The sequence below is a fragment of the Aulonocara sp. 'chitande type north' Nkhata Bay genome, linkage group LG7 (assembly GCF_057382095.1).
Source record: "Aulonocara sp. 'chitande type north' Nkhata Bay isolate Kocher_YH1m ecotype deep benthic linkage group LG7, A_spYH_male_GT1.1, whole genome shotgun sequence".
In the NCBI taxonomy this organism is placed as follows: domain Eukaryota; kingdom Metazoa; phylum Chordata; class Actinopteri; order Cichliformes; family Cichlidae; genus Aulonocara; species Aulonocara sp. 'chitande type north' Nkhata Bay.
In genome coordinates this window covers 32,290,175-32,315,690 of record NC_141350.1, presented here as the reverse complement: position 1 = coordinate 32,315,690, position 25,516 = coordinate 32,290,175, and the positions used below count along the sequence as shown (strand labels likewise).

General features: G+C 41.4%; 1 protein-coding gene across 2 annotated transcripts in view; it reads right to left on the bottom strand.

The window, feature by feature from the left end:
• The window catches only part of shroom3 (shroom family member 3), an 80,265-nt gene that overhangs the window by 15,405 nt on the left and 39,344 nt on the right, over positions 1–25,516 (bottom strand). Inside the window, exons 1-15 of one of the 2 annotated variants that reach the window (XM_086300067.1) lie at positions 18,450–19,599; positions 13,684–13,809; positions 9,555–9,767; positions 7,824–8,149; positions 7,499–7,727; positions 6,253–6,302; positions 5,711–6,113; positions 4,914–5,147; positions 4,407–4,800; positions 4,166–4,305; positions 3,932–4,081; positions 3,369–3,844; positions 3,016–3,243; positions 2,688–2,886; positions 2,270–2,573 (exon numbers count right to left, since the gene is read on the bottom strand). In XM_086300067.1, the coding sequence (XP_086156193.1) occupies positions 2,270–2,573; positions 2,688–2,886; positions 3,016–3,243; positions 3,369–3,844; positions 3,932–4,081; positions 4,166–4,305; positions 4,407–4,800; positions 4,914–5,147; positions 5,711–6,113; positions 6,253–6,302; positions 7,499–7,727; positions 7,824–8,149; positions 9,555–9,767; positions 13,684–13,809; positions 18,450–18,610 (3,633 nt within the window). In that variant the 5' untranslated portion in view covers positions 18,611–19,599. Of the gene's footprint in view, positions 1–2,269; positions 2,574–2,687; positions 2,887–3,015; positions 3,244–3,368; positions 3,845–3,931; positions 4,082–4,165; positions 4,306–4,406; positions 4,801–4,913; positions 5,148–5,710; positions 6,114–6,252; positions 6,303–7,498; positions 7,728–7,823; positions 8,150–9,554; positions 9,768–13,683; positions 13,810–18,449; positions 19,600–25,516 lie in introns of those variants that run through there. The other variant, XM_086300066.1, reaches the window with a different exon arrangement.

The window sequence follows — 25,516 nt, the reverse complement described above, 5'->3', positions numbered from 1 at the left end:
GGTGCCACTGCAGGAGAGGCGGAGGCACCCGAGCGGCATCTGCAATCACGCATCACTGGCAGAAAGAGTCCTGTCAGGTGTTGTTGTTGGTGATGTGTGTTCGGCTGGTGGCTGGAAGCTGCTGTGAACAGCAAACGTGTGTGTAGTAATAAAGAATTCTGAAAAGCATGGAAATGTCATCGAGTCTGCCATGGTTTAGTTACAAAACTGATTACTGCAGTCGCAGTAACCAGGTGTAATGTGTAATCACTTTATTTACTTTAATGAAATCATTCTGTTCTTATAAATCACAGTGTGTGTACAGTAGAATTATCCTTATCTGAATCAAGGGGTTTCTCTCATGTTTAACGCCATTCTTTGAGCTCTTGGGCTTTATAAATCAAGACTAGCAAGAAACACTAAATACTCCTGTTCCTGTGTCTCTGAGCTGTTTGAAAAACCCAGACAGCGCCATCAGCGATCACAAGTCTGACCACAGACCTTATCACACATTAAGACCACATGCACTGATGTCTCTCCAGCAAGCCGACTTTGACCTGTAAACTCTCCTTTGGCATGTTTCGGCAACGATCCGGGAACATAAAGTTCTTAAATTTAACCCCTTAACATCCACCACTTAAAGGCAGGATTTAGGGTTAGGTTGCATTTTAGCCTCTAGCTTCAGTAATTAGAAGATGTTACATTTCAGATCCAGCCTTTGGCTGTCATTAAAAGATTTCTGGAAAAAAAGAGGTAAATTTAACTCAAACCCTCAACTTGGACTGAGCTGTAATGATGTTTATGTGACACGGGCAGGTCTGATTACTGAAGGAGATAAAGGATGAATTTATCCGTTACAGCATTCCTTTAAGATGCATGTAAGCACGTGTGTGTGTGTTTGTGTTTCTTATCATCTGCATCAGACAGCGCCCAGTCACCATCCCGGCTCACTGGCACCTCACAGGAAACCCTGAGGATTTGGGCTATTTCCTGTGTGACTCTGGTGCAAATGTGATCAAATAAGTGGAAATACAAACAGGTCCATGAATGCCTCTTTAGGCCAAAGTGGAGGAAGGGAACGAAGTGACAGACTCATGAAGGTTTATCAGACACCAAAACACTGCAGTGTTTTATTATCGCGGCGTGAATTATCTTATCTTTCACTGTGACAATCTAAAAGTAAGCTGCAGAAATACTCAGTTTACATTACAAAGTAATGCATTCCTGTTTCATTGGCTTCTGCAGCACCGGGCTGGGTCACATGACGCTGAAGTCTCTGTTGGCAAAGGCTGAGCTGCTTGTTTTCCCAAACCCTTTTTTATATTTGGATTATAGCGTGCTCTCTGAGTCGCTGGAACACAAAAACCTCTCTAGGACAGACGCTGATTATAGCTATATTATTTGTATCATCTGCAAACATTGACTTAAACAATTCTAAGTAAAAATGGCTTTGTTTCTCTGTTTCCTAATAGTTATGTAACCAAAATAACAGACAGTTTCACTCCTGTTTGGGAAATATTATTATTTCTATTTTGACATATTGGATTAATATAATGTTTGACATATGGACCTTCAACACTTCACTTACAGTTTAATTATCCTTACACTACATTTTCAAATCACTATCTCACAATGGGTTAAGTTGGCAGCTGCTGCCTTTTGAATCTTGAAGTTTGAAAATAAAACTTTGTTTTATTGTGATGTCACAGCTGGTGGCTGCATGCAGGGCGCTTGATGTGCATCTTCTGATCTTTTTAACCTGACGCTTGATGGTCGGCATGATCGACAGAGTGATGGGAAAAAGCTGGAAAAGGTGAGATGCTGTGTTATTTGTTATTTCTAAAGTCCCAATGTTATTAGCATATAACTGCAAGATCCTTCCTATTACAGAAATGACAATCAATCTCTAAAATGATAATTTTTTAAGATATACTTATTACTGTAATTTTATTTATTATATGTTCATTATAGTTAATTAAGGACCACCATATAAATAAACAGGGAAGGCATAAAGAAAGGAAAGGAAGACCTCCCATACAGAACCGAGCAGGAAGCAGATACGACAGATAGCTCATGAAGAGGAGGAGGTAGGGTGGAGGTGGCTTGTAGATGCGCTGCAGCTTCCTATGTGAGATTTGGCAAATGGATGAGTAGAAGGCTATCTGAACTAGAAGCTGGTGTGCTGGCACGAGATTGGCTGCTTTTTCCTTGTCTGCCTGAAAGAATGATTTCTTGCCTCTACATTCACGACAATAACCGCTGTGAGCACCGCAGCGGAGCAGAGCGTTACCTCATTTAGTCTCTCCATGATGGGGGATGAACGAGAGCGAAAGTGCTGAGGGGGGGCTCGCGTGTCCTCGGATCGCTCCAGGAGATTCTCAGCTGAGGCTGACTTCCCTGTTTTGTGAACTGACCCAGCCTTCTGCAGAGCAACATTGAGCTGCTTAGACAGTCCCCGGTTGACTTGAGGCTCTGCAACTTGCTGTTCACGGCCCAGGCTCGGCTCTCTGATGGATGACTGGCTGTGTCTCCTGAGCTCTGCTTCAGGAACAAGATCCTGGTAGATCTGATCAAGAGTTGAGCCAGAAGGAGTGCTAAGAGAAGAAAGCAGGAGAAGATTTAACGTTTTATAAAATCGGGAGCCACCAAAGTGTCCTAAACAATGCTACTAAGAGAATTAGATTCAGCTGGGGCCTGTTCTTGCATACCTTGATGGTGGGTGAGCTGGTCGCCTCGGTGTGGTGACCCTGCCTGGGTAGAAGAAGTTAGACTGGTGGCTCCGCAGGTCAGGAAGAAGAGTTGAGTTGGGGTGCTTCTCCCCCTGAGGAGAAGCTGGACATGGGTCTTGGAGGGAGAGCAGGCTGGAAGCGGAGGAGAGGCTGAGGGAGTCTGAGTAACAGGAGGAGGCTGAAGACAAAGGAAAGGAGGAAAAGTGATTTGCCTTATACCTCTCACTTAAACCTTTCATTTATCCATGTATCAAACCTCACTGCTCCACCTTTCTGCCTGGATACTTTACCAGGCACCTGCACCCACCTGCATGGTTAACATTTTCAGGCTGAAAATAAGCACTGCGAGGCCTCGAGATGCTCCTCTGTCCTCCCTCATCTTTCCTCACGCCTCTCTTCCTCTCTATGTACTTAGCGAGAGCTTCTTGCTGCACTTGTCGCAGGTCGGGCCTTGATATGGCATTCTGAGAAGCTCCACTCCCAACAGAACCTGCAGCAGGTTCAAACACCTTCCGACGGTCTGCCACACTGGTTTCTGGAAGAGAAAGAAAAAAATGGATTTCAGCATTTCCAGCAAAGTAACTAAACTGGAATCATTTGAATAATTTGTTTACCACACAAGGGCAAAAGGAGTTTGCTTTTAAAAATTGGAAATCTTACCTCCTCCACGCCGGAATAAGGACATGGTCTCTGGGTCAGAAATCCCAACCTCATTCATGTTCTCTGGTTCTGAGTATGAGCGCTTCTTCTGGTCTGCCGTCAAACGCTTGCGGCCACAAATCCGCCGTGAAGGAGGCTGTCCAACGGGTGGGACGCTGGGGAGGGGTGGTGGGCTAGAGCCTCGAACATCGGGAGTAACCAAGTGCCTCTCCTTGGGTGTGTGAGCGGAAGTGACCAGAGGTTGTGACTGTGGCGTGATGACAATGCCCCGTGGCTTTGGCATGGTCGTGGGGCCTTTTTTCTCCAGTGAGTGGTATTTGGGAGGGACGGGTGGAGGCTGCTGGCTGCCAGGGGAGGAGACAGAAGGAGGAGCTGGAGCAGGCTGGGCACTGCCCGATGAGGTGAGGTCCCTCCGTCTGAAGGAGGTGGATCGTAGGACCTTAGACTGGGCGTCTTTCAAGGAGTCCCTGTAAGATCTGTTTGGAGAGACATTTCTTGGATCAGGATCATCACACTGAGCTGTTGGATGTTGGATGTGCCATTGTGATGACTTGTTAAAGGACCTGTTTGTGGATGTGTCCTGCATTGGGGCCATGATCTCTTGGATTTCCTGTCTCCAGGGTAAGTTCTTGCTGCTGTCCTCCTCCTTGGATCCATCTAGATGGAAGCTGCTGCGACTCCTCTGCAGGGCTGAAACTGGATCTGTTGGAGTTCTGAACATCACACGGAAATTTAACCAACACTTTTTAGACCAGTAGTTAGTTATATACTCATCTGTATTTTCAGAATTACTCTACCTGTGTTTCATATGCTCACTGCTGCCTCCTCTGTAGCTCGGAGTCCTTTGGACTTTGATGCCCTTGGTGCTTCTCTCCAGCATGTTTCTGAGGTCCTCTGTTCCACAAGGAGCGCTGCGGCCTTTGTCTGTGATCTGATTCTGAATAAGGAAGCATAAAGTATTGAAAGAAGCTAAGCATAAGGAAGCCTTTTCACTTCTGAGATCATCAGAAGAAATATTTTAATCTTGTTTGCAGTTACCCGTAGATGGGCCTTGTTGTGTGAGGTGCTGTGACTGCGCTGCTTTCCGTTGCGTTGTTGACGTTCGAAGCGACTGACTTTCTCCAAAACAGAGAGGCTGCGAGCGGGCCCTTGGGGGGCATTGCTTTCAGGGCTGCCGCACCGCTGGACCTCGGCAAGGGCGAGCTCCAGGCGGGTCAGTGGGTGCTCTTTGTCTTTGTCCTGCTCTCCGTGGTCCCAGTTCTGGTAGTGCAGAGCGGATGAGTCGCTGAGGTGCTGGGGAGAATGGTGTGAGGCAGAAGAGGGTGGAGCCTGAGGCTGGGCCTGACCAGGTGAGTGGTTGGGTGGAACCTGTCCAAGGGTGAGCCTGGAAGATGCTACAGGCTCTGAATGAATGCTGGACTGGTCTACTGATCTGAAAAGAGATCAAAAGACATCACAGGCGTGAAGCGGCCATTGATTTGAAATCAGACTCTGATCTCTTGAACAATCATGAACTTTCGCAGACCCCACCCACTCTAACTGTACCTGTTTTGGTCTCCCAAGGACTGGACAGCTGCGTAGGGGTCGCTCCTCTCCTGTGATGATGCGCGCCTGACTTCAGGGGCTGAGTAATTTTGGGGAATATGGAAATCCTGTTTCTGCTCTTGGATGCTCTGATGATTCTGGGCTCTTTGGACCACTGTCTCACTCTCTGTTCCCCCTCCAATAGTTTTGATGCGTGGGTTGTAGGGTCCAAAGCTGGACTCTTCCTGTTGATGCCTATCAAAAGCATGAGACTGAATTACCACCAAAAGCATTTTAATGCTGGTTCTATCCAAAAACTGCAGTTCTTCTGAGCACCAAAATCTGGCTCCAAAAGACTCACAAAAAGGTCCAAATTAGATGTTCATAGCCTGGTACAAAGATCAGCTAATTTCCCCCTTCATTCCTGTACAGAAGGGCCACCTGTTTGGATTTCAGTAAGGTTTAAAGTTAGGGGCGTGGGTGCTGTAGAGTGCACCTCCACTACTGCATCCACTGAGCTGGATCATGATGGATGCAGTTTGATAACCAAGCTGAACATTAAGGCCCCCGCCTCGAGCTAAATATGGTTACTTCTGACTTAATGCAATAAATGCTAATGTTGCTTCAAAACTACCAGAAAGAAATGCATGATGTCTATGACTTTGGCAAAACATGACTGTTGTGGATGTATTGGGAAAAACAAAACGATTAAAAGAGGGGGTTATTTCTCTGAGAAGCAAGAACAGTTTTGCTAACATTTTTTAGATGTTAGCTAAATAGAAAGAAAAAGAAACACAGAAGCCTAAACAAACCATCACCTGTCTGTTGGGTAAGAGCTGTGGGGGTAGGATGAAGTGTTAGTTTGGTATCCATTTTCTGTGGCTGACATCCTTCCATCTCTCTGCCCCTCTGTTGCTCCTTCATGTTGCGTTTGCCGGTTGCTCTCCTTGGCCAAGGCTGGGTAGACTCCACAGGGGCCTGGGCTGGGGGAGTTGGGCATCTGTGCATAGTGTGGCTCAGGCTGGGGAACAGGGTAAATGCTGGTAGGAAGGATAAACCGGCTGGCCTGTGGCGTGGGGCCTGCAGATCCAGAGGAAGGCCCGGTAGGGGACGGGGGTTGAGGAAAGCCTCCACCCTGACGGGGCCTTGTGGTGGGGCTGCTCTCTGGACTCTTCTCCATCACCGTGTGGAGCTGACCCTCAGCACCATACGAGCCTTTAGCTGAATCAACAGTCAGAGTTAGTCAGTTTTCTCATCTATACAGTATAAAGCTACTAAAAAGTCATGTCATATATCATTGTCTTTGTTTGAACCTGTTTCTACATGTTTAATTCACGGAGCACGTAAATGCAGTCATTACCTAAGGCAACGTTACCACTGGAGTGATGCCAGGAGCCTTTCTGCAGAGAACTAAGAGAGATTGAAAAACTTTTGATTAGATAAAATAGTTTAAGTGACTTACCAATTTACACAAGTAGAAAATATTTCACAACTAAAGTACACTACTGCATCGGATATGGCTGCTTTACAAACACATGGCGCCATTCTGCACACTGTCTGTATTATACAGTATTACATAATAACACTCTGCATTATATTGACTCATACTGCAGCTTATAGTGCAGCACCAATCTATTGTGTTGTACCAGGATGTGCTATATAAAAAGCAGATGGTTCTTGGGTACAGCATGTTGAATTGTAGAGTTGTATATTTTAATATGTTGTACTGAATATCATAAAGCATGGTATCATATTGCATTGTATCACTCCATGTCAGTTATTTTAGATTATTCTAGATTTAGATAAATTATATCACATTGCATTACACATTATTGTATCATAACAAAGCACACCATATTACCATTACGTAGCATATGATATCACATTGTAATCACAATGTATGAACACAGTACTGTAGTGTGGCAAGTTGGATTTTATAATGTTGTGTCATAACATAACATATCATATTGTGACACATGTTTAGTTCATCTTTTCCCACTGCAAACTGCAAGTTATTGTAAAGCATTGTAAAATCAAAATAATTAAATTCTTACTTGGCAAAGCTTCAAAGAAAAACACTTCTCAATAACTTGGTGCCCCAAGTTCAAAGGAAAAAAAAAGTGAAAGTGAAATGGACTTATTCTATCCAGTAAGCCACATGGCTTGATACAATATTGTATTAAATAGAAATATTGTGCAATATAGTAAATTATTATACTGAAATAAAAGATGATGACACTGGATTTCTCTGAGAAGTCAGAAATTAATCAAGCACACCACTAAGCCACTAAAACTATTTTTTTCTGTTCAGGAATGCAAGTAAGTAACTGTAATTTGACATTTTAATCAAAAAATGTGATTTTTTTTTATTTGCTAAAGCAATACATTTGAACATGCATTATTAAGAACAATAACTGTATTTTAACATTAAAAACAACATTTTCATTAAAGAGCCTTCTCATGCTGCTGGATTAACCATTAAAATGACCAATACGGTTAATTTAGGGTTGCTGTGTCATAAACCATACATTGGGTGTCGCTCAAATAAATTTGTGAAGCACTGAATGAGAATCAATGTTCACTCTAACTTCATGGAACCTGGTTACCGTAGTGATCTGGCGTGCTCCAGACTGGACCAGGAGTTTGGTCTCTCGTGGCTCCTGATAACGGCATAGCTATCACTGCGCCTTGGTGGAGCAGGCGCCCCCTTCAGGTTCTCATAGGAGCTGCGGTTGGCTGCCGGGGCCCATATTGGTCCTACACTGTGTCTGTTTGATGCCGGTGCACCACCGCTGCTGCTGCTGCTGCCACGGTAACAAACCCCGCTAACTGAACCTGAAACCAAGAGTACCATGGACAAACAATGACGTTACTGAATCAAAGTTACCATACCTGAAAACATGAAAAACATTCCAGTAACAGAAACTTTACCTTCCAGATCTCGAACTATCCCTGACCTGGCTCCGCCCCCGCTTCTGGAGTCGCTGTTACGTAAGAACACGGCAGAGTTGGAGCTCAGCTCGCGCTCCTGAAAGATGCCCTGCTGGGTGTCGTAAACTGACGGGGCGTAACGCATGTCAGCCTGGTGCGTCTCGCCACTTCCCCCTGCTCTCTGAGGGACGGTGTCCAGTGAACTGGAGCGCTCTGTGCTGATTGAGGGGGTGGAGGCGTGGTATTCTTGGATGCTGGAGCTAGTGGAGAAAGAGTAATAGGCAGAGTCTCTCTTGCTGTGCAAGTGTTCAATGCTGTTGGACGACCTGGAACACAACAAGTAGTTCAAGACTGTGACACTAGTCCCGATCTCACTGATTAAGGTTTAGTTCAAAGGATAAGCATACAGAGATTTAATGTAATATCCATCAGGTTGTCAGTAACATGTTTAGAGTTAGGGAATATTTCTGGAACTTTTTTTCTCCATTTAATATACCCAGACAGAGCTTTTAACCCAACTGCACACCAAATCCCTGTAACTTGATTTGAAAGGCATTATCTTCTACTTTCTGGAACTAGGCTGGTTTACCAAGTGGCTTAAATGTAACCTAAGTTTAATTGGTTCAAAGACAACCTCTTTAAAACCACCAGGCCATCAGTGACTGAACCAGGGACAGGTCCAGGTTTAGGGTTAAGTTCTATTTGGGCAACATGCTAAGCAGGTAAATTTTGAAGACCTAGCTATTCAGTTTCAAAAGACCTCTAAGGCTACGTTCACACTGCAGGTGAAAGCGCATCAATCCAACTTTTTTGACGATATGCGACCCATATCCGATCATGGTATGACAGTGTGAACAGCACAAATCCGATATTTTCAAATCCGATCTGGGTCACTTTTGTATGTGTTACTGAATCTGATACATATCTGATGTTTTAGAAAGCGACTGCTGTTTGAACGGTCAGGTCGCATTAAATCCGTCTTTTACGTCACTGACACAAGACAGACGCCAATTATCAGCGCCGGAGAAGCGCCCGAGAAGACATCGTGAACACTTCCTGGGCATCCAGTGTAGATGTTAGTGAAACTGTTTGGAAGACAATGTTGGAGAAACGTGAACATTTTATTTGTACTGTATAATCTGCAGATTCTGACAGAAATCTGCAACTATCCTTTGAAGCACCGCTCCTCTCTAAAACAGCAATAAGGATAATTATTAGGCCATATGTAAATAACAAAATAACTTTACAACTTAAAGCAAAATTGGGAAACGTAAAGTCCGAAACAAGTCTTTATAGTAAGGGACATCAGTCAAACAATACTGTTTGGTCTGGGTCTAAAACAGAGCACGTGTGTGACGTCTTCTTTTACGTATGTGGGCCACTTTGAGGGTTCACACTAGAGCGCATTTGCTGTCACATTTTATTTGTAGTGTGAACAAGCAGACAAAAAAAATCGGATTTGATCAAAAAATCCGAATTGAGCATTAAGACCTGCAGTGTGAACGTAGCGTAATTTACTTTGGCATTAGTCTCACATTTGGATGTTTCAAATAAGTAAAAATATATAAAAAGGGCTGGATGCCTCTCTTTGTGCCTTCAATGTAACGTCAGTTTTACATTCTGAAGGTAAAACTGACAAATGATTTATATACAAATTAGTATTGGAGTTGCTGTTAGACTGACTTTTCAGCTTATACCTAACAATTGCTGAGGAGTGTTTGGTTTATGCACCTGGCTGAGGACAGCTGGTGGCAGGAGGAGTAGGCCGGGTGGGGTCCACTGAGTCTGTGGTGGGCCAGTGAGTGCTGGTGCTGAGCTCCAGAGTGAAGCTGGGAGGACTGGGGATGGTCCAGACTGTCCATGCTGCCCCTGGAGCTGTACTGGTCCGGACTCTTCCTCAGGTAGCCAGAGTCGAATCCGCCGGAGAGATCGTTGGTCGAGACACTGAGAGACAACAACTCTTACATTTAGTGCTTCATTTCAGTAAAATCTAATTAGAACCAATCACAAAGGACAGCTGAGGCTGGGGAGATGTTGCTAGTTTGTAGCTATTTTGTCAAAATTTCCCTTAGTGGGACAATGACGATGACTTTGAACCATGAAGGGCATTTTAGACATCCAAGCCTCAACATCTGGACACCGCATTACATCTCAATTTCTTTTTTATGCACAAGAGTCACCACTCCAGTGGTCAATAACATGCTTCCATCTCCTTATGAGACACTTTCACACAGTCCAACAAATGGGCTTGCTGCCTCTGATTCAGCACTGTTTGTAGTGAAGCCAAGCCTCTCTTTGAAGAGATGTTTGATTTCCAAGTGTCTTTTTAGCTTTCTTGGTGTCATGTTTGCCTTAAACAACTGTGGAAAGATGACTCACTCGGGCTCACGCTTTCATGACATGGTCTGCTGACAGTTTTGTCTTTCCTAACCACCAGTGCAGCTGTGGATTAACTGGATCAGCTGCGCTGGTGGTTAGCTGTGGCTTGATGTGCCACAGTTGTATGATTCGCACCATCTGCCTACTGCAGAATTAGACTTTTTCTTAAAGGACTTTCTGGGAGAAATCATATAGTAAGGGGAGATATACTGTATAGTGCTGTAGTAATATACTGATGCATGTAACTACTACTAATGAGATAAAGAGTGAGTTTAAAGGAAATTATCCCAACAAGAACAAATGTTTTCTCACAGAATGCATGAATCTCTTCAAGTATAAGAGACTGTCCCCCCTCACAGTGGCGTGGATCATCATTTATTTTTTTAGAAACATATAGAAAGAGAAGATGGTGTTGATAACGTTGGAAATCTCATTGAATGGCTCTTGGTAACGATACATTTCTGTGATGGTTGGATTGTTGTTGAAGGTGAGATGAAAGCTTTTTTTCTCCCCTCCCCCATATCATCCATTCTAGAGCTTTAGTTACTGCTTATATTATAGATAAAGTTATCCAGTTGTACATACGTGATTAAATCAACTCCAAATGCTACATTAGAGTGACATAAACATTAATAAATCAATAACTGTGATCTATGTTAATGATTCTGTGTAATGAGCACTTTTGCTTTAAGTATATTTTGAAGCAGAAAGGTTTGTTTCACCACTTTGCAAAATACTTGAAAAAACTTTCCAGTAACATAAACTCTACTCTGCAGATCTTGCAAACTTTCCAAAAGTGGCACTGCAAAACATTCACTGTATGAGTGCACCCAGCTGCACAAGCCTGAAAACGTTGGCCTGTGTTTTCTACACCAGATTTCTACCCTGAATTTATTTAGGATCAAATATTCTGATTTCCCGTGCTCCCCTTACTTTGTTCGTGCCACCCCACATAAAAAAAAGCATCCTGAAGAAGCCCCTGTTGCACAGCACAAATGTTCGGTCTTATGCTCGAGTGGAGAGCTGACACACTGCTCAGACTGGCATTGTAGCATCTCTTTGAAAGTGACTCAGGCTCTTAGAGAAAAAAAGGGCCAGAACGCCGACATGATGAGGTGTGCGTTCTTTACAACCAGCAGTTGTAAAGCTGGTGATCCGCAGCCGAATGCACCGCTACCTTACTCTGAATGACTGACTGGAATGTAAATGTGCATTGACGTCACAGTTTGACCCACCAAGTCCTTCAACCGAACACAATGCGATTACGACTGTGGAAAAAGAGGACAGCGTCTGGTTGTGTTCACGGACTTCTGTGAGTCTAACTTCACTTTCAGCATCCATCTCTTCGTCAGCTGGATGTCTCATTCTCTGTGTTTTAATCCCACCTCTACTCAGGGGATTAAGGAATGCAAAAAATATTATGCTACATCAGGACAACCAAGTGTGTGAGTGTATGTGGGTTTGTGTTTGTGTGGGTGGATGAGTAGGGGTTTCCATGGGACCTAAAAGAGGGGGGAGGTGGGCTTAAGGAACGCCAATGCTCCGTTCTCCCTCACAGCCACATCAGAGGCTTTTATTTTCCCTCTCACTGGTGCTTCAAAGAATCAGTGATGTAACTTCCTTTGACCAGCAGGTCCACTTCACATAAAACATGTAAAGTTAACTGGCCATGGTGCCTGTGACCTCCAGTGTCAACTGTGATAGGCTCCAGCCAAAGGGCAACCTCTGGGGGATGAAAAATTCAGCCAATGTGAAAGTGGCAGTGCTGGCTTCAAATGTGAGTCTCATGTTAAAATGTCCAAGTTCAGCCATGTCAGCTACTATCACCATTCTTCAGAAAGGACTAAAGTGGATCCAAGTATGCAGACAGATGGAGAAAGGTGGATGAAAAAGAAGGAACTTTATTACTCATAAACACCCTGCATGATGAGGCAGGCTGTTGCTAATACAGTAAATGATATAAAACAACAAAAATGCAAAAGAAGGGAATCAGGGTTAGTAGAGACCACCACTTGGTAAAGACTGAGGGGAAACATAATAATTAAATACACAGCAGTGAAAGAAGGATAATAAGAAACAGGTGAACTCAGGATAGGAAAAAAAACCCCCAAATAAAACAAACAAAGGAAGAAGTAAAAATACAGAAAGCCACGTGAGGCTCTAACTTTCAAAATAAAACAAGAACTGAAGGACAACGTTCTGTTTTGAAGCCTCAAGCTTCAAAATGTCTTTTTTCTCCATCTGCTTGTCAATGGCAAGTCATTCATCACTGAACACACCTCATATAATTCTCCTTTAGAAACCTCAGGGTTAACCAAAATTTACCAAATACGCAATGCTTTATTCACTATGACCCGAAATGAGTGACTGAGCCCATGAACTCATTAGGAAAGTGTCGACCGAGCTCAAGTCCAAATGTTGCATAGGTTTCTACTACACATTTCAGAGTGTAGTAGATCATTAAGCATGGATATAAAAGGAACTTCAGAGGCCGCTAGTGGTGCAGACAAACTGGCTTTTAGACACTCCAGGATTCAGGGGGTCAAAGTTCACATCCTTTGTGAGACAGCAATAAGCAGCTGTGTCTCTTGTCTGTTCTGTTATGCACCACAGGATCTTAAACATTAAGTTGGTCATGACAAAAAAAGAAACACCAACATTCTAAGGCAAAATTTATAAATAACATTTTGTAAAATAAGATTAGCTTTTAAATAACACAAAAATGAAGGAAGCGTGGCTGTATCACACGGGGTCTTTAGACTAGACTATGCATGTATATTGGCCTGAGATGAGACACAAGACATCACGTGAGTGTCTGCAACCATGAACTTTGACCTTCTGAGTGACTTACAGATAGTGGTGTTGAGTAAACCTACAATCCAGACTTCTAAACATGTCCTCAGACTGTGCTGGAAATGTTTGAGGTCAGGCAGGTCTCAGGCTCTTATTTTGACAGCAGATCGATAAGTGCTATTACCTGCAGGGTGCGCCTGTAAGGAGGGTTATTTGCCACAGCTGCTGGTTGTAAACGCAGTTCTAAAGCTGATGATCAGCAGCTCAAGTGCTGTTATCGCATTTACTGGAATGAGCATAAATGTGTATATGTGTTAATTACCACAATATTATTGCCTTCCTACCTCCAAGAACAAGCATCCACTGAATCTACAAGTCAAGTTATCTTTGACTCTACTGACTTCTCCAGTTATTAACTTCTTTAATGTCTGGATGTTTGAAATGTTAAAAGAAAGGAGATTTACTTTTTTCATATGTAGTGATGACCAGATATCTGAGGCCAGTAATGAAGATGCATTTGTTTGAAACAGGAGGATGTTTGGTTTAATGACATATCCCAGCATGAACTGACAATATTCAATTAAAAATCAAAACTTGAGCAAAATCTCACTCAGGAAATGGTGAAAATGATAATATACTGAACATCAGGGGCTTAGATAATCATTAGATATATATAAGAAACACTAACCTGGCGTGGTAGTTGTGGTGCCACGTGCTGCTCATGCTGTCCATTGCTCCCGGGTCCAGCTCCTGCTGGCCTTCATCGAGCTTCGATGAATGCCATGAATGAGGACGAGATGCCGGCTCAGTGCGTCTGTAGGGTGAAAACAGAGAGAGGGATTTAGAGTGTGTGAAGTACTGGACAGTGTGACCTCCATTTCTAAATGCTGTGATTAAGAGTGTGTTTTCAGGGTTTAGTTAGCTGTGAAGGATAGTGCAGGGTAAGCCAGCCTCACCTCTATTTCTGACCAGACTTTAACATCATCAGCCACTATCATCCAAACCCATTCCAACCCAAACCCAGGTATCCCAATCCAAGCCAGACTCCAAGACTTATCCGCAAATCCAGATTGGCCATTATCATCTACACTCACCCCAACCCAAACCCATCTGTAGTCCAAGCCGATCCTAATCCAGGGTCCAAATGTAAGATAAAGCTAAAGATAAAACCTAACCAAAGTTCCAGCTCAGCCGCTATCAACCAAACCAAAAACTATTCTAACTTAAAACCCAACCCACCGCAACATTCAACCTCAGACCCGATTGTGACCTAAATTCCGATCCAATCCGAGCAAAGCCCTCAAATTCAATATAAACCCAATCCTAATCTAACCCCCAGTCCAAGATAAAGCTAAGCACAAAGCCTAATTTAACCCAGTTCCAGGTCAACCACTATCATCAAAAATCCAACCCAGCTGTTACCCAAAACCCCTCAAATCTTAACCAAACTCCAGTCCAATCCAAGCCTAATGTACGAATTCAGGTAAGACACCATTATCAAAATCCAGCCCAACCCTAATCTAAATCTAACTCAGACCAATCTTAACCAACCATAACCTGAGCCCAACCTCCCTGTGGGTAATGCATTTAAAAGCAACACAATACAGGAATCACATTACATTTCACTCTAATCAAACAATGAATCAGCTGCTCAGCTGCTTGTTACACATGTGTTACACACGTTTTTCAAGCATCTGCAAAATGGACAGAACAAAAAGCTTTCTTTTCATACGTTCTTGCACAACAATCGTCTTGCTGTATGGAGGATTAAATGTTCTTTTTCAAAAAAAGAAAAAAAAGAAACATCATATGATTGAGAAATTCTTCCAAAAAGTCATGACAGATAGGCAAAACAGGCAACTCCCTCGGGGCTCTTGTTTATATGATATCATAATTTGATTTGTGGCATCATATTTAACCAATCAACTAAATATTTCAGCAGTTCAGTTGGTTTCTGGATTCTTGAGGATCATGAATCACTGGAAGGTTAACAATGATCCAAAACAGCACATTTTTTGCCCAATTTTCTCTGAGAAAGTTGAATCAGCTATGGATAAACTGATGGATAAAACCAGAATATTTCTTTTTCTTTTTTTTTTGTTGCTTGGGGGGCCTGTTAAACATTTCTTGGTTCTGTTGAGTGAATCTGAATTTTGGTTCTTCTGTAGCGGTTTCACTTCATGCGACACTGTTAGGCTGACCTCAGACAAAGTTGACAAATTCATCTGTACTTTGAGCTAAACAGATGTTGGTGTACTCACACTAACTGCAATTTTTTTTTCTAAAACTTTAATTTTAATGTAGCACAGTGACAGTTCTTATGTAATTCTCATATACATGCTGTGTATTAGGTAGTAGTGAGGATTTTTACAAAAAGCTGCACCACATACAACATTAAACCACATTCCCAGTTTATAATTTAACCATATCTGTCCCCTTTCACTCTGCACATATCTTCATTCATAGAGCCATTAGATGCTTCAAATCACTGCAGGGATTCAACCCCTGAAAAGAGATTATTATCAGAGATGGAACCCCCCCGATCAATTCAGCATTAAATATTATCCCACTGCGTCCTCCCACATGCGCACACAGCTGCACGGCCTCATTCCACTGAGATCTGACTCACCTTCTGCCTATCTCTGCCTCTTTCTTCCATTTCCAAGGAAGGAAAAAAGTTACTGAAGTGTTTCAATGAATAGACGACAACACCAGGAAATTTAATAATACACATAAAAAGTAATAATCACAATGAAATGCTTTAAGACACAGCTTCCAAGTGGTCATTCATTACAGTGTTTTAATGTTTAACAATCCAGTAGGTGACTAGCTCTCTAATATGTGTAGTCACATTGTTATAACTTCTAGATAAGATATTCAATTTAGCATTCCTTTTTAGGATTAAGTTTGGGATAATTTCTGTCCTCCTATGATATTTTAAGTATATTTCAAACCGAAAGGAAAATCTTGGAAGAACTGTTAGATCAAATAACACAGGACTTTATTTGACAGGCAGCACCTTTCTAACATGTGGCTAAATGCAAGCTTAACAATACCTTGGGTGGTTGTTTAGAGGTTAACGCTCTGGGCTCAGATCAGTGGCAGTACCTATGATGACTTGTTTTATGTTAGACAGAGTCAAACTGAATTAAGAACAAGTGAAAACTAAAGTTATGTGGATGTTTCATGATGGCACAATCTTTCATTTTAGTAGATTTCGTTAGCAAAGTAATCTTTTCTGCATCTACATTTATTTTAAAGCTTTGCATACCTGTTACCTGGAGGTTACAATATTAATAGTTAAGTTTGAAATGAGAGCAGTTAAAACAGCCACAGAGTCAAAATAAAAGTTTAGCTCCTCAGTAGCATATAAAGTAGTTAAGGTTGAAAAATGCTATAATGGACTCCATCACAAGCCAGAATGTAAAAATTATAAACCGGTGTCTTTACTGTCGTGATTTCCCACAACTTATTTTTGAATCTCACATGCAAACACACTAAATCGGGGTAAATATTGAAGCTGGTTAGAAAAAACACAGATATTGTTTCAGGGATAATTATCATATTTTTGTTTGCAGGGCTAAACGTTATCACATCACCATCATCATACTCTGAACGTGTTGGCAGACGAGTTATGATTACAGGGATACTGACGTTAAAATAATTTCCACCGATACTCATATTTGACATATCCTCCTGCTCTGTATTTATGCTCACAGATAAACAGGAAATGATTTTATCTGACTAAGTAGGAGACAGAGACATGAAAGCCTGTATGTCTCTGAACCACAGGAACCTGGATAATGACAGGACATGACTGGAATACCTCAACACTTTATCATCACCGATGTACATATACACATTTACACCCTTTCTATTAGCTCTGCAGAGAATGTACTGTTTACTCTTTCTGTGAAGGTTCTCAGTCATCCAGGTCATCGTAGTCAAAGGAGCTTGCAAAGAAAAGCGTCTGGACTTCTTTAAGTTGCTTGAAGACGTTTCACCTCTCATCCGAGAAGCTTCTTCAGTTCTAAGGTCAAATGGTGGGGAGTCCCAGATATAAACCTAGTGGGAGTATCCCCCCCACCATTTGACCTTAGAACTGAAGAAGCTTCTCGGATGAGAGGTGAAACGTCTTCAAGTAACTTAAAGAAGTCCAGACGCTTGTCTTTGCAAGCTCCTTTGACTACTGTTCACTCTGATTCTAAAGTATAACAAAGTGTATTTTTATCTTCATTTTGGCCCTGTGTTCACAGTAAGACGGTATCATCCTTGTCCCATACAATTTACAAAGTCAGTTGCAGTTAATTGGAAGATTCAAAGCTCACACACCAAACATTATTTAACAAATCCCAATATTAGGTTTAAAACCTCAGGAAAGACGTTCTAGTTTAGTCGTAGCTTAGAGAAGGTCCTGCTGGTTTTGACTTATGGTTCTCATTTTAGTTGGTCTTGATAGATTTGACTTGTTGGTGGGGGCTTCCTTTGGGATGTGACTGTGACACTAAGCATGAATGCTCCACAAAATAAAAGCATTGATACAGTTACCTATTTTCCTCATATTTGTGACCATTTTTAACCAGAAATGATGACCATCATTAATTAAATTAAACTCCAATAAGAGACCAGATAAAATAACTCCATTACTATGTTACTGAACAGGGAGGTTTTCTTTTTAGGGTGGGTTCCACCAACAATTTCTGTATGCAGGAATTCAGATGGAAAATCTCCAAAAGGAAGATTCTGAGACCCTAAAAAGGTCACTGGTGAGGTCGTCAATGTTACTGCAAGTCATAAACATTTCGACAGAGGGTCTAAAATTTGAAAATCTGGCTGCAACCTTTATCCAAATTATCGATGCGTAGCCCTGATTGTTTGTTTGATTTCTGAGATTCTCTGGGCTGTGGCTAAAGGTGGCTACAGTTTTCTTAGATTTATCAGCAATTAACAATTCAGGCTTCCTGCAACTTAACACAAGTTAGATTAATGACTTTTCTCTTGTCTTCTAAGTCACTGCGTTTTTAAGAATTTTTATAGATGGATTAAGATGTTCTAATATTAGTTAAGGTTTTATTTTACAGTTGTCAACTTCAATATTTTTGAATAAGCAGCACAGCAATATGAACCTAAGTTTATCACAATCTCTCAGATGCACTTCCTGTTCTTTCTCCTCAGTTTCCTGTCTGTTTTCACTGCCACGCAATCCAATAAAGCCAAAAAATTCCAGAAAACAATCTTTAAAAATATCCATTCATCCTCTTTGACTATTGATTGTGGTTTGCAAGTACTGTGTACGTGCAAAGCTTGAATTTTGTTTAAACTATACAAACTTTTAACACAAGTCTTTTAGCAAACCGCAACCATTCCTAACCTCAAACAAACCAAATTCTGGCCTGTTTTCATTAACCTGTCTTTCATCTTTGAGGACATAAATTACTCATGTCCCTGTTTTACCTGGAGGTGAATCTGAGGACTTTGGAGATGAGGCCGGTCGCCAGGCTGTTGACGCTGGCCTCCGACGGTGACCGACACAGGGCCCCGTCTGACCGGCCCAGCTCCGTTTTCTTCTGCTTCTTCCTGAGCTTCCTTCGATAGAATGCCTCCAGCAGCTCCATGGCTTCGACTTACAGTCCAGGTTATTCTAGTTTCTTCTCTATTGCTTTCTCCTTAAAACTTCCCGAGGTTCTTCTTTTTCTTTTAGAAAGTCCCGAGAAGATCCATTTCCAGACAGTTTATCCTTTGCTCCTTGGAACTCTTTGATGTGTTCCCTTCTAAAAAACGTCTTTCTAAAAACCAATTTCTACTGAACTCCACTCAACTTCAACTACATGCTTTGCAAGACTGGCAAAATGCCATATTCCGTACAGAAATCTACTCTCAACTAAAATCTACTTTACTGAACTTTAATTCATTACTCCAACTATTGGTTGTCCTCTCCTGACATACTTTTCTTTAACTTCTAAAGTACTTTTTAGCTTTTTCCACCTTTTACCTCCATTCTACCTTGCTTCTATTCATAACTAACAAAAATAAATTTTTTCAGTGTAATCTGTGTGTTTAAAAAAGCTGCAACATAAATCTATCCAACGGCTCTGTTTTGGAGGGTTTTTTTGCTCCTGTTTTCCATCTAAACTCCTGCAAAAAGTCTTGCGTCTACTGTCTCTATTGCCTGTCTGTCCCACTCTCAGATCTGCCTCTTCGCTCAACTTTCAGTTTGATGATGGCAGATCAGGTCGAGTCCGGCTGTGTCGGCCCCCGGCTCCCAGCTCGTTAAGCAAATGAAGCAATTATGCGTCATTAGGCTGCCGTATGATAAAAGCATGAAATAAACATCCCTGGCAAAGCTCGGTCTGGACAGTAGCTGTTGATGTGGTGTGAATAGAGAGACACTGAGAATCTGAGAAGAGACAGAGACAGAGAAAGAGAGAGAAGGGAGGGAGGAAAAGGGAGAGGAAGGCTGAGAAACGGCGAGATGGAACGAGTAGCAAAATGGGAGGGAGGATGGAGAGAGATAAAGTTTGGTTAGACCATCAGGGTGGAGGCAGTAGGTATGAAAACGAACTGATAGGAGAAAGAGGGCTAGTGAGCCAGATAAGTAGGGAGTTTTGGCAGAGTCAAAGGCAGGAAATAAAGGATAATAAAATTAGGAGCAAGTCTGGGACTGAGAAATAAACAATAACAAGTCCAAAGGTGAGAGAGGAAGGGAAGAGGAGCAGAACAGTGAGGAAGAGGATAAAGAAAGGCGAGGAGACATAAACAGAAAAAGAGAGAATTATTGAAAACAGTCAATTGCTGAGAAACGGATTTTGAAGCCGCAGGGAGAAAGATGTCTCATGATGCTGCATGTGGTCCTAATGTGAACAATAAACCGATTATTGTTGACTGCTCGGGGGACCACTTTCAGAAGGACTGGTGACGTACTGAAAAAGGTTAAGGATCACCAATCGGAGGTTAGGGAAAGTTAAAAACATAAAAGACTTTTTTTTCCCCCATTAAGCATGTTATCACACAACAGGTTTGTTAATGTTTCAGCCTTGCAAGCTGAAACATTAACAAATACTTCACCAATCCAAACTGGGTGAGGTAAAACAGTAATAACTCTGACGTACGCAGACATATGTTGGCGTTTCCGGTCCAGTCATAATCTCTTAAAAGGAATGAAATATTCATAATGTTACTGCAGTAAAAGAAAATGCACATATTTGTTTTTGTAATGCTATATTTATGCATTTCTTGCATTGTTACACTGTCACATCCACTAACTCTTTGCTCCTGATGGTGATGGAGCTTGGTGAGTTACTTCACGAGGATAAAAATGGAGGTTGCCAGTTTCTGTCTCCCTTCTGGGGAATTATGCTGAGTTTGTTAATTTTCTCAGGAGGATAATATTTCAAGGATAATATAATTACCGTACAAAAACCTGGCATTTTGTTTTATCCTTGGGATTTAAATGCTAAATAACAAGTGTTAACAGTAGTTGTAGCAGTAATTTCTTTTAAGACCAGTGAGACTTCTTTATAGACATTTGACGGATTATTGATGACCTAGGAAGGTGACCTTCCCTGCACTATTGCAAATACGTGTTTGTTTCGGATCCCTGATGTCATTCTGTATATTGTTGATTTAGCTTTCATATCTAAAAGATGAGTATAAGCTGCTGCAGGTTTAACCAAAAGGTGAAAGTGTAGCTCCTCCCACTTCAGTAGCAGATGCCTACAGCTGGGTTTCCTGGGAGTCATGTGTCATCGGAATGGCATTAAATGTATCTGAGATCACAGAGAGAAAGGGACGATGAGGCGGCGAGGAAATCCTCTCTCTTTGTCTGAATCAGGTGCCGAGGATGGTCTGACCTGCAGCTCTGTTCTAGAAAAATTAACTCACCTTTCTGTCCTAATGCTGCAGAGCTGTGTGCATGAGAGAAGCTACTTGTATTATGGAAATCTTCAGTGATATCTGTATATTTCACCAGTGCTTCAGATTCATATGTTCAGTAATAAGCCATTCCATATGTATAAAAAAGTCAGTCAATCAGAAAGTAGTGGAATTCAGCTCCTCACGAGTAGTTATTCATACAAAGATAGAATATAAAGCGGACATGAGCTTGAAATCATATTTAAAATTGTATTTTAAATATAGTTTGGATCAGTAATACAGCATATAGTTTTATCAAGATAGCAAAACTGACTGTACCACACACTACATGGCTATTGCCTCACTAGAACCTGTGGGGGCTGCGTACCTAAATATAAATGTCTTGTGTGCATCAGGATCTAGGTGCTAAACTAACGGTTTAAAATATAAGCTAAATAAAAATAAAAACTGAATCAAGCTAACTTATATAAAAGCAACTTTAAGATTTAGAGAAAAATCTAATAAAAAAAAGATGTCAACTTTTATCTAACAAGCACTCTATAATTTTAACCAAATGGAACCAAGAAGCTAATTCTAAGCTATTAAGATAAGCTAAGCTAACTTTAATAAGACCTAAAAGCTAACCATACGGTAATTAAAAAGAAAAAAAGAAAGAAGCTAAATCTAAGCTACTATGACAAATAAACCAATTTAAAACTGTGAGGATCCAAGCTAACGGGATGTGCAAGCTAATTCTAAGGTTATGGGCCCAAAGACTCAAATGTAGCATATTCAAGAGGCCATAGTAACACTGGTTTAGGCAATCTATATGTCATTAAGCTAAAGCAGAGGCCCGGATTTAATCCATCCCAGAGGCCATTTACTGCACTTCTTTACCTAGTCTTCCTCTGAGCTTTTTTATCTTTTGTCCACTTCCCTATCACAGTGATGGTTAAAAAGAAGCCGTGGTTATAAGACCGTTTATAACTAAACTGTGTGTTTGAGGAAGGAAAAATGAAACAGATAATTTAGCAAGTGCTCTGATTCCACAATTTATTTACTTAGCTAAGTTTAGCTTAGCTCAAATATAGAAATGAAGGGAAAACTGTTAGTTGGTACCATCCCCCCATTCCCCACTCTGAAATAATTATAATACTATGTGATTAAGTAAATACTAATATGTTCGCCAACCATAGCTTGAAGGATAGACTACAGGCAGGTACATTTTTAAAAGTCCAGTCTTATAAAAGACTGAAAAGTTCAATCAGTTTGCAGTATATATTAGATCTGTTCACTTAAAACTACTAGAAAAGCATCTGTTTGGTGTAGAACAAATAAATGTTTAATTTTCTCTTGTGCTTTTCTGTTGTCGTGGGAAACTGTTCCAGCCCATAATTATCTGTCTCCCTTGCCCAAAATCCAAAATTGGTTTGTGTTACTAGTGTGTTTGTGTCAAAACACAGTTGTGACACACACACACACACACACACACACACACACACACACACACACACACACACCTTAAACATATGTGTGTGTTAAATATATATCTTCTTTATTCATCTTTAAAATCAACAATTTAATCACTGTTATTTAATCAAAATACTGCAAACCACAGAGTAAGAATAGCAGTACACAATATCTCACCAGTTAATGTGCTCACTCAGGGACCACTGGAGCTCCTTCCATTGTTTTGGGTATGTCCCTATAGACTATTAGACCCCTAAAAACTATTCCAGTGTCTGTTTAAACTGTATAACTGAACACACTATGCAAGAAAAACAATAATACGGGTTTCCACTCAGCTGAGGTGCGTTTGAGCCTATTAGAACACCTGAAACCTACTCAGAGATTGGTTTGATGCCTCTGAATTAACGCCATGCCAGTTCAAGTTATGGATAAGGAAAATCTGCCCTAGGTTTAAAAAAAGTTCAGTTTGCTTAAGTTGCATTTTCAGTTTAACCCCTTGAGGTGTAAGTCATTATCAATCAGTGATGATACCAGTCCTAATCCTATATTTCAGAGAAAGGCAAAAACAGGGTTAGAGAGGATACGGGTCATCACCAATAAAGTCCTCACAGGTTAATAATGTGATGGTGGATGCTATTTACACAAGTCTGCTGTATCCCAAAGATGCCTTATACCTTCTTCACACCTTTTCTTTACTCCCTTGGTGCTTTCCATTGAAGCTAAGGTAAAGTGATGAGGAAAACGAGTTATGAGGGTTTGCTTTTATTTTTTTTATTCAACCACAGCAATAGACAGAGTCAAAGACAGGTGTAGTTCTCAGGCCTGAAGACTGAAGCCCACATTTAAACCTTCTATGGGACCTCAGTAAACACTTCTCCGATGAATTAATGAGCTTAGTCGCTATCTTTGTGTCAGATGTGAAGTCCATTTTGTAAATTTTAGCTTATCGAGCTTATCGAAAGGAAGATAGACTACACAGTCAGATCGCCCCCTGGTTCATCCAATCGTCATAAACACTCATCACGAGGCTTCAGAATAAGACTGCATGACATCATGGTAGACCAACCAAAGATTTCTATTCAGGATGCTTTGAGTGCTGTGTCTCTTCCTTATAATGCCTTATTGTAATCCCCAGCAGTTAACCTAAGTAAAGTAAACCAGAGTGAAGCCAAATGGAGATTAGGAGGTATGATTAATCCTCAAATCGATTGATCGAGGTGAACGCATGCACTGACTGGCCTGCTCGGTTTGTGTTTGAGCTGTGCCTGAGAGGGAGTTGTTTGTGTTAGAGTAGTGTATGTGAGTAACTATGTGATGATGTTGCTTCAGAAAAATGTGGTGATTCAACTAAAGAAACATTCTGAGGAGGAAAAAGGAGTGAAGAGAAAGGGAAAGATTGTAGGAGAGATGAGGGAAAGAGGGATGAAGAAGGCATAGAAGAGCCTGTGTGTTTATAAATCATTCTGTCTGTCCTCTCCAGATTAACACCCAGCCTCATGGGACTCTGATGGCCCACTTCCTGTTTCTGGATGACCAATAAGACACGAGCACCACTCAGTGGCATCTGATAACCACCCAGGGCCCAGGGAATTGTGGAAGAATGGAGTCACTCTGCTTGTTTATTTGGCTCCTTGAGACTACTGCTGGAGTACATTTTAATGACCGTGTTGTTGCAGGCACCATGCTCAAAAGCATGTGCAGGAAGTTCGCTGTGGAGCCCCAGCCACCCTTTCCCAATGAAAGTCTTGGATATGTCGTGAAGTTATGAGTTTCACACGTTGCAAGGCAAAAAGAGAGAGAGAGGGAAAAAGCAGTTTGGTGCGCAGGCTTGTGCTTAGTCACACTAGCACCCCCTTGAGTCTGTGACGTTAATTACAGACACACAAACCCTTCCAGAACATGAGCTGAGCTCTGTATTAGGATGAACCCCTGGTGCAGTGGTGTTAGCATTTATAGACTTTGTCGCGAGAGACTGATGGATGTCCACACCGCAGATAATTCATCATTTCTTTAGTTTACCTCAGACTAAACTAAACACCTTTGACTGCAGAGCTAAATAACACTAAAACAATGAGGCAGTTTCAGCGTCAAAGGTCCTTGAGGTCTGCAAATGAAAAATTTAAGAGATAAATCTATTTTTGTATTGGATTGTGAAATCAATCCCCAATTATTTTTTTATCATATAGAAATAAACCAAATGATTATTATTTGATTCATAAGTGATATATAAATGGGCAGGAGGTTAGCACTGTTGCTTCACAGCAAGATGGTCATGGGTTCAAATCCAACACTCAGACCAGGACTTTCTGCATGTTCTCTCTGTGTTTGTGTTCTTTCCTGGTACTCCGCTTCCTCCAACAGTCCAAACACATGTAGTTAGGGAATCTAAATTGCCCATATAGGTGTGAATATTGGAATATCTGTGTGTGCTATCCCTGTGACAGACTGGCATCCTGCCCAATGTCTACCCCGACTTTTACTCTATAACAGCTGGGATAGGCTTCACGCAATCCTGAATTGGATACGCGGAAGTAAATAGATGGATGATATTAAGTTCAGCTTATCTTAGAAGTTGTTCCTGCAGATTGAATTCAAGTTCCAAAGAAATTAAAATCCTGTAAGAATCAGGAACATCGTTTCAAGTGTTTATTGTAAATGAGCTCTTCAACACTGTCTGAATTTTGGGGGAAAAAAACAAAAAACGGTCAAAGCTGATGACATCACAGAGTTTACGCAAATTACAGGAAGCTATAAAGATGATGCTGCTGATGAAGTCACTGGTTGGTGGTTACCATAACAACACAGTTTTATTTCCTGTTGAGCTGAGCTTGATTTTTAAGGTCACAAACACACAACAGGACATCGCAATAAATATCACACCCAAAGGAAACACATGCAGGACATCCTAACACCGGTGCCGAAGACATCCTCAGCTGACCGCCAACATCACTTCCTGTTTTAACCTGCATGGCATAAACCCAACTGACATTTAGGAAAATAAAGGGAGAATTATTGACTCTGGAAGGAATTGTTAATGAATAGTTGGCAGGAAATCCCAGTGAGCAACACAATGGCTGTAACCATAATTACATGCACACTGTCATACTCTCTTTTTATGGCCCTCTTTGTTTAAATGTGTATGATGTCATTTACATACTGACATTAAAAAGCTTCTTATTCTAAATTTCTGCATTTAAAAA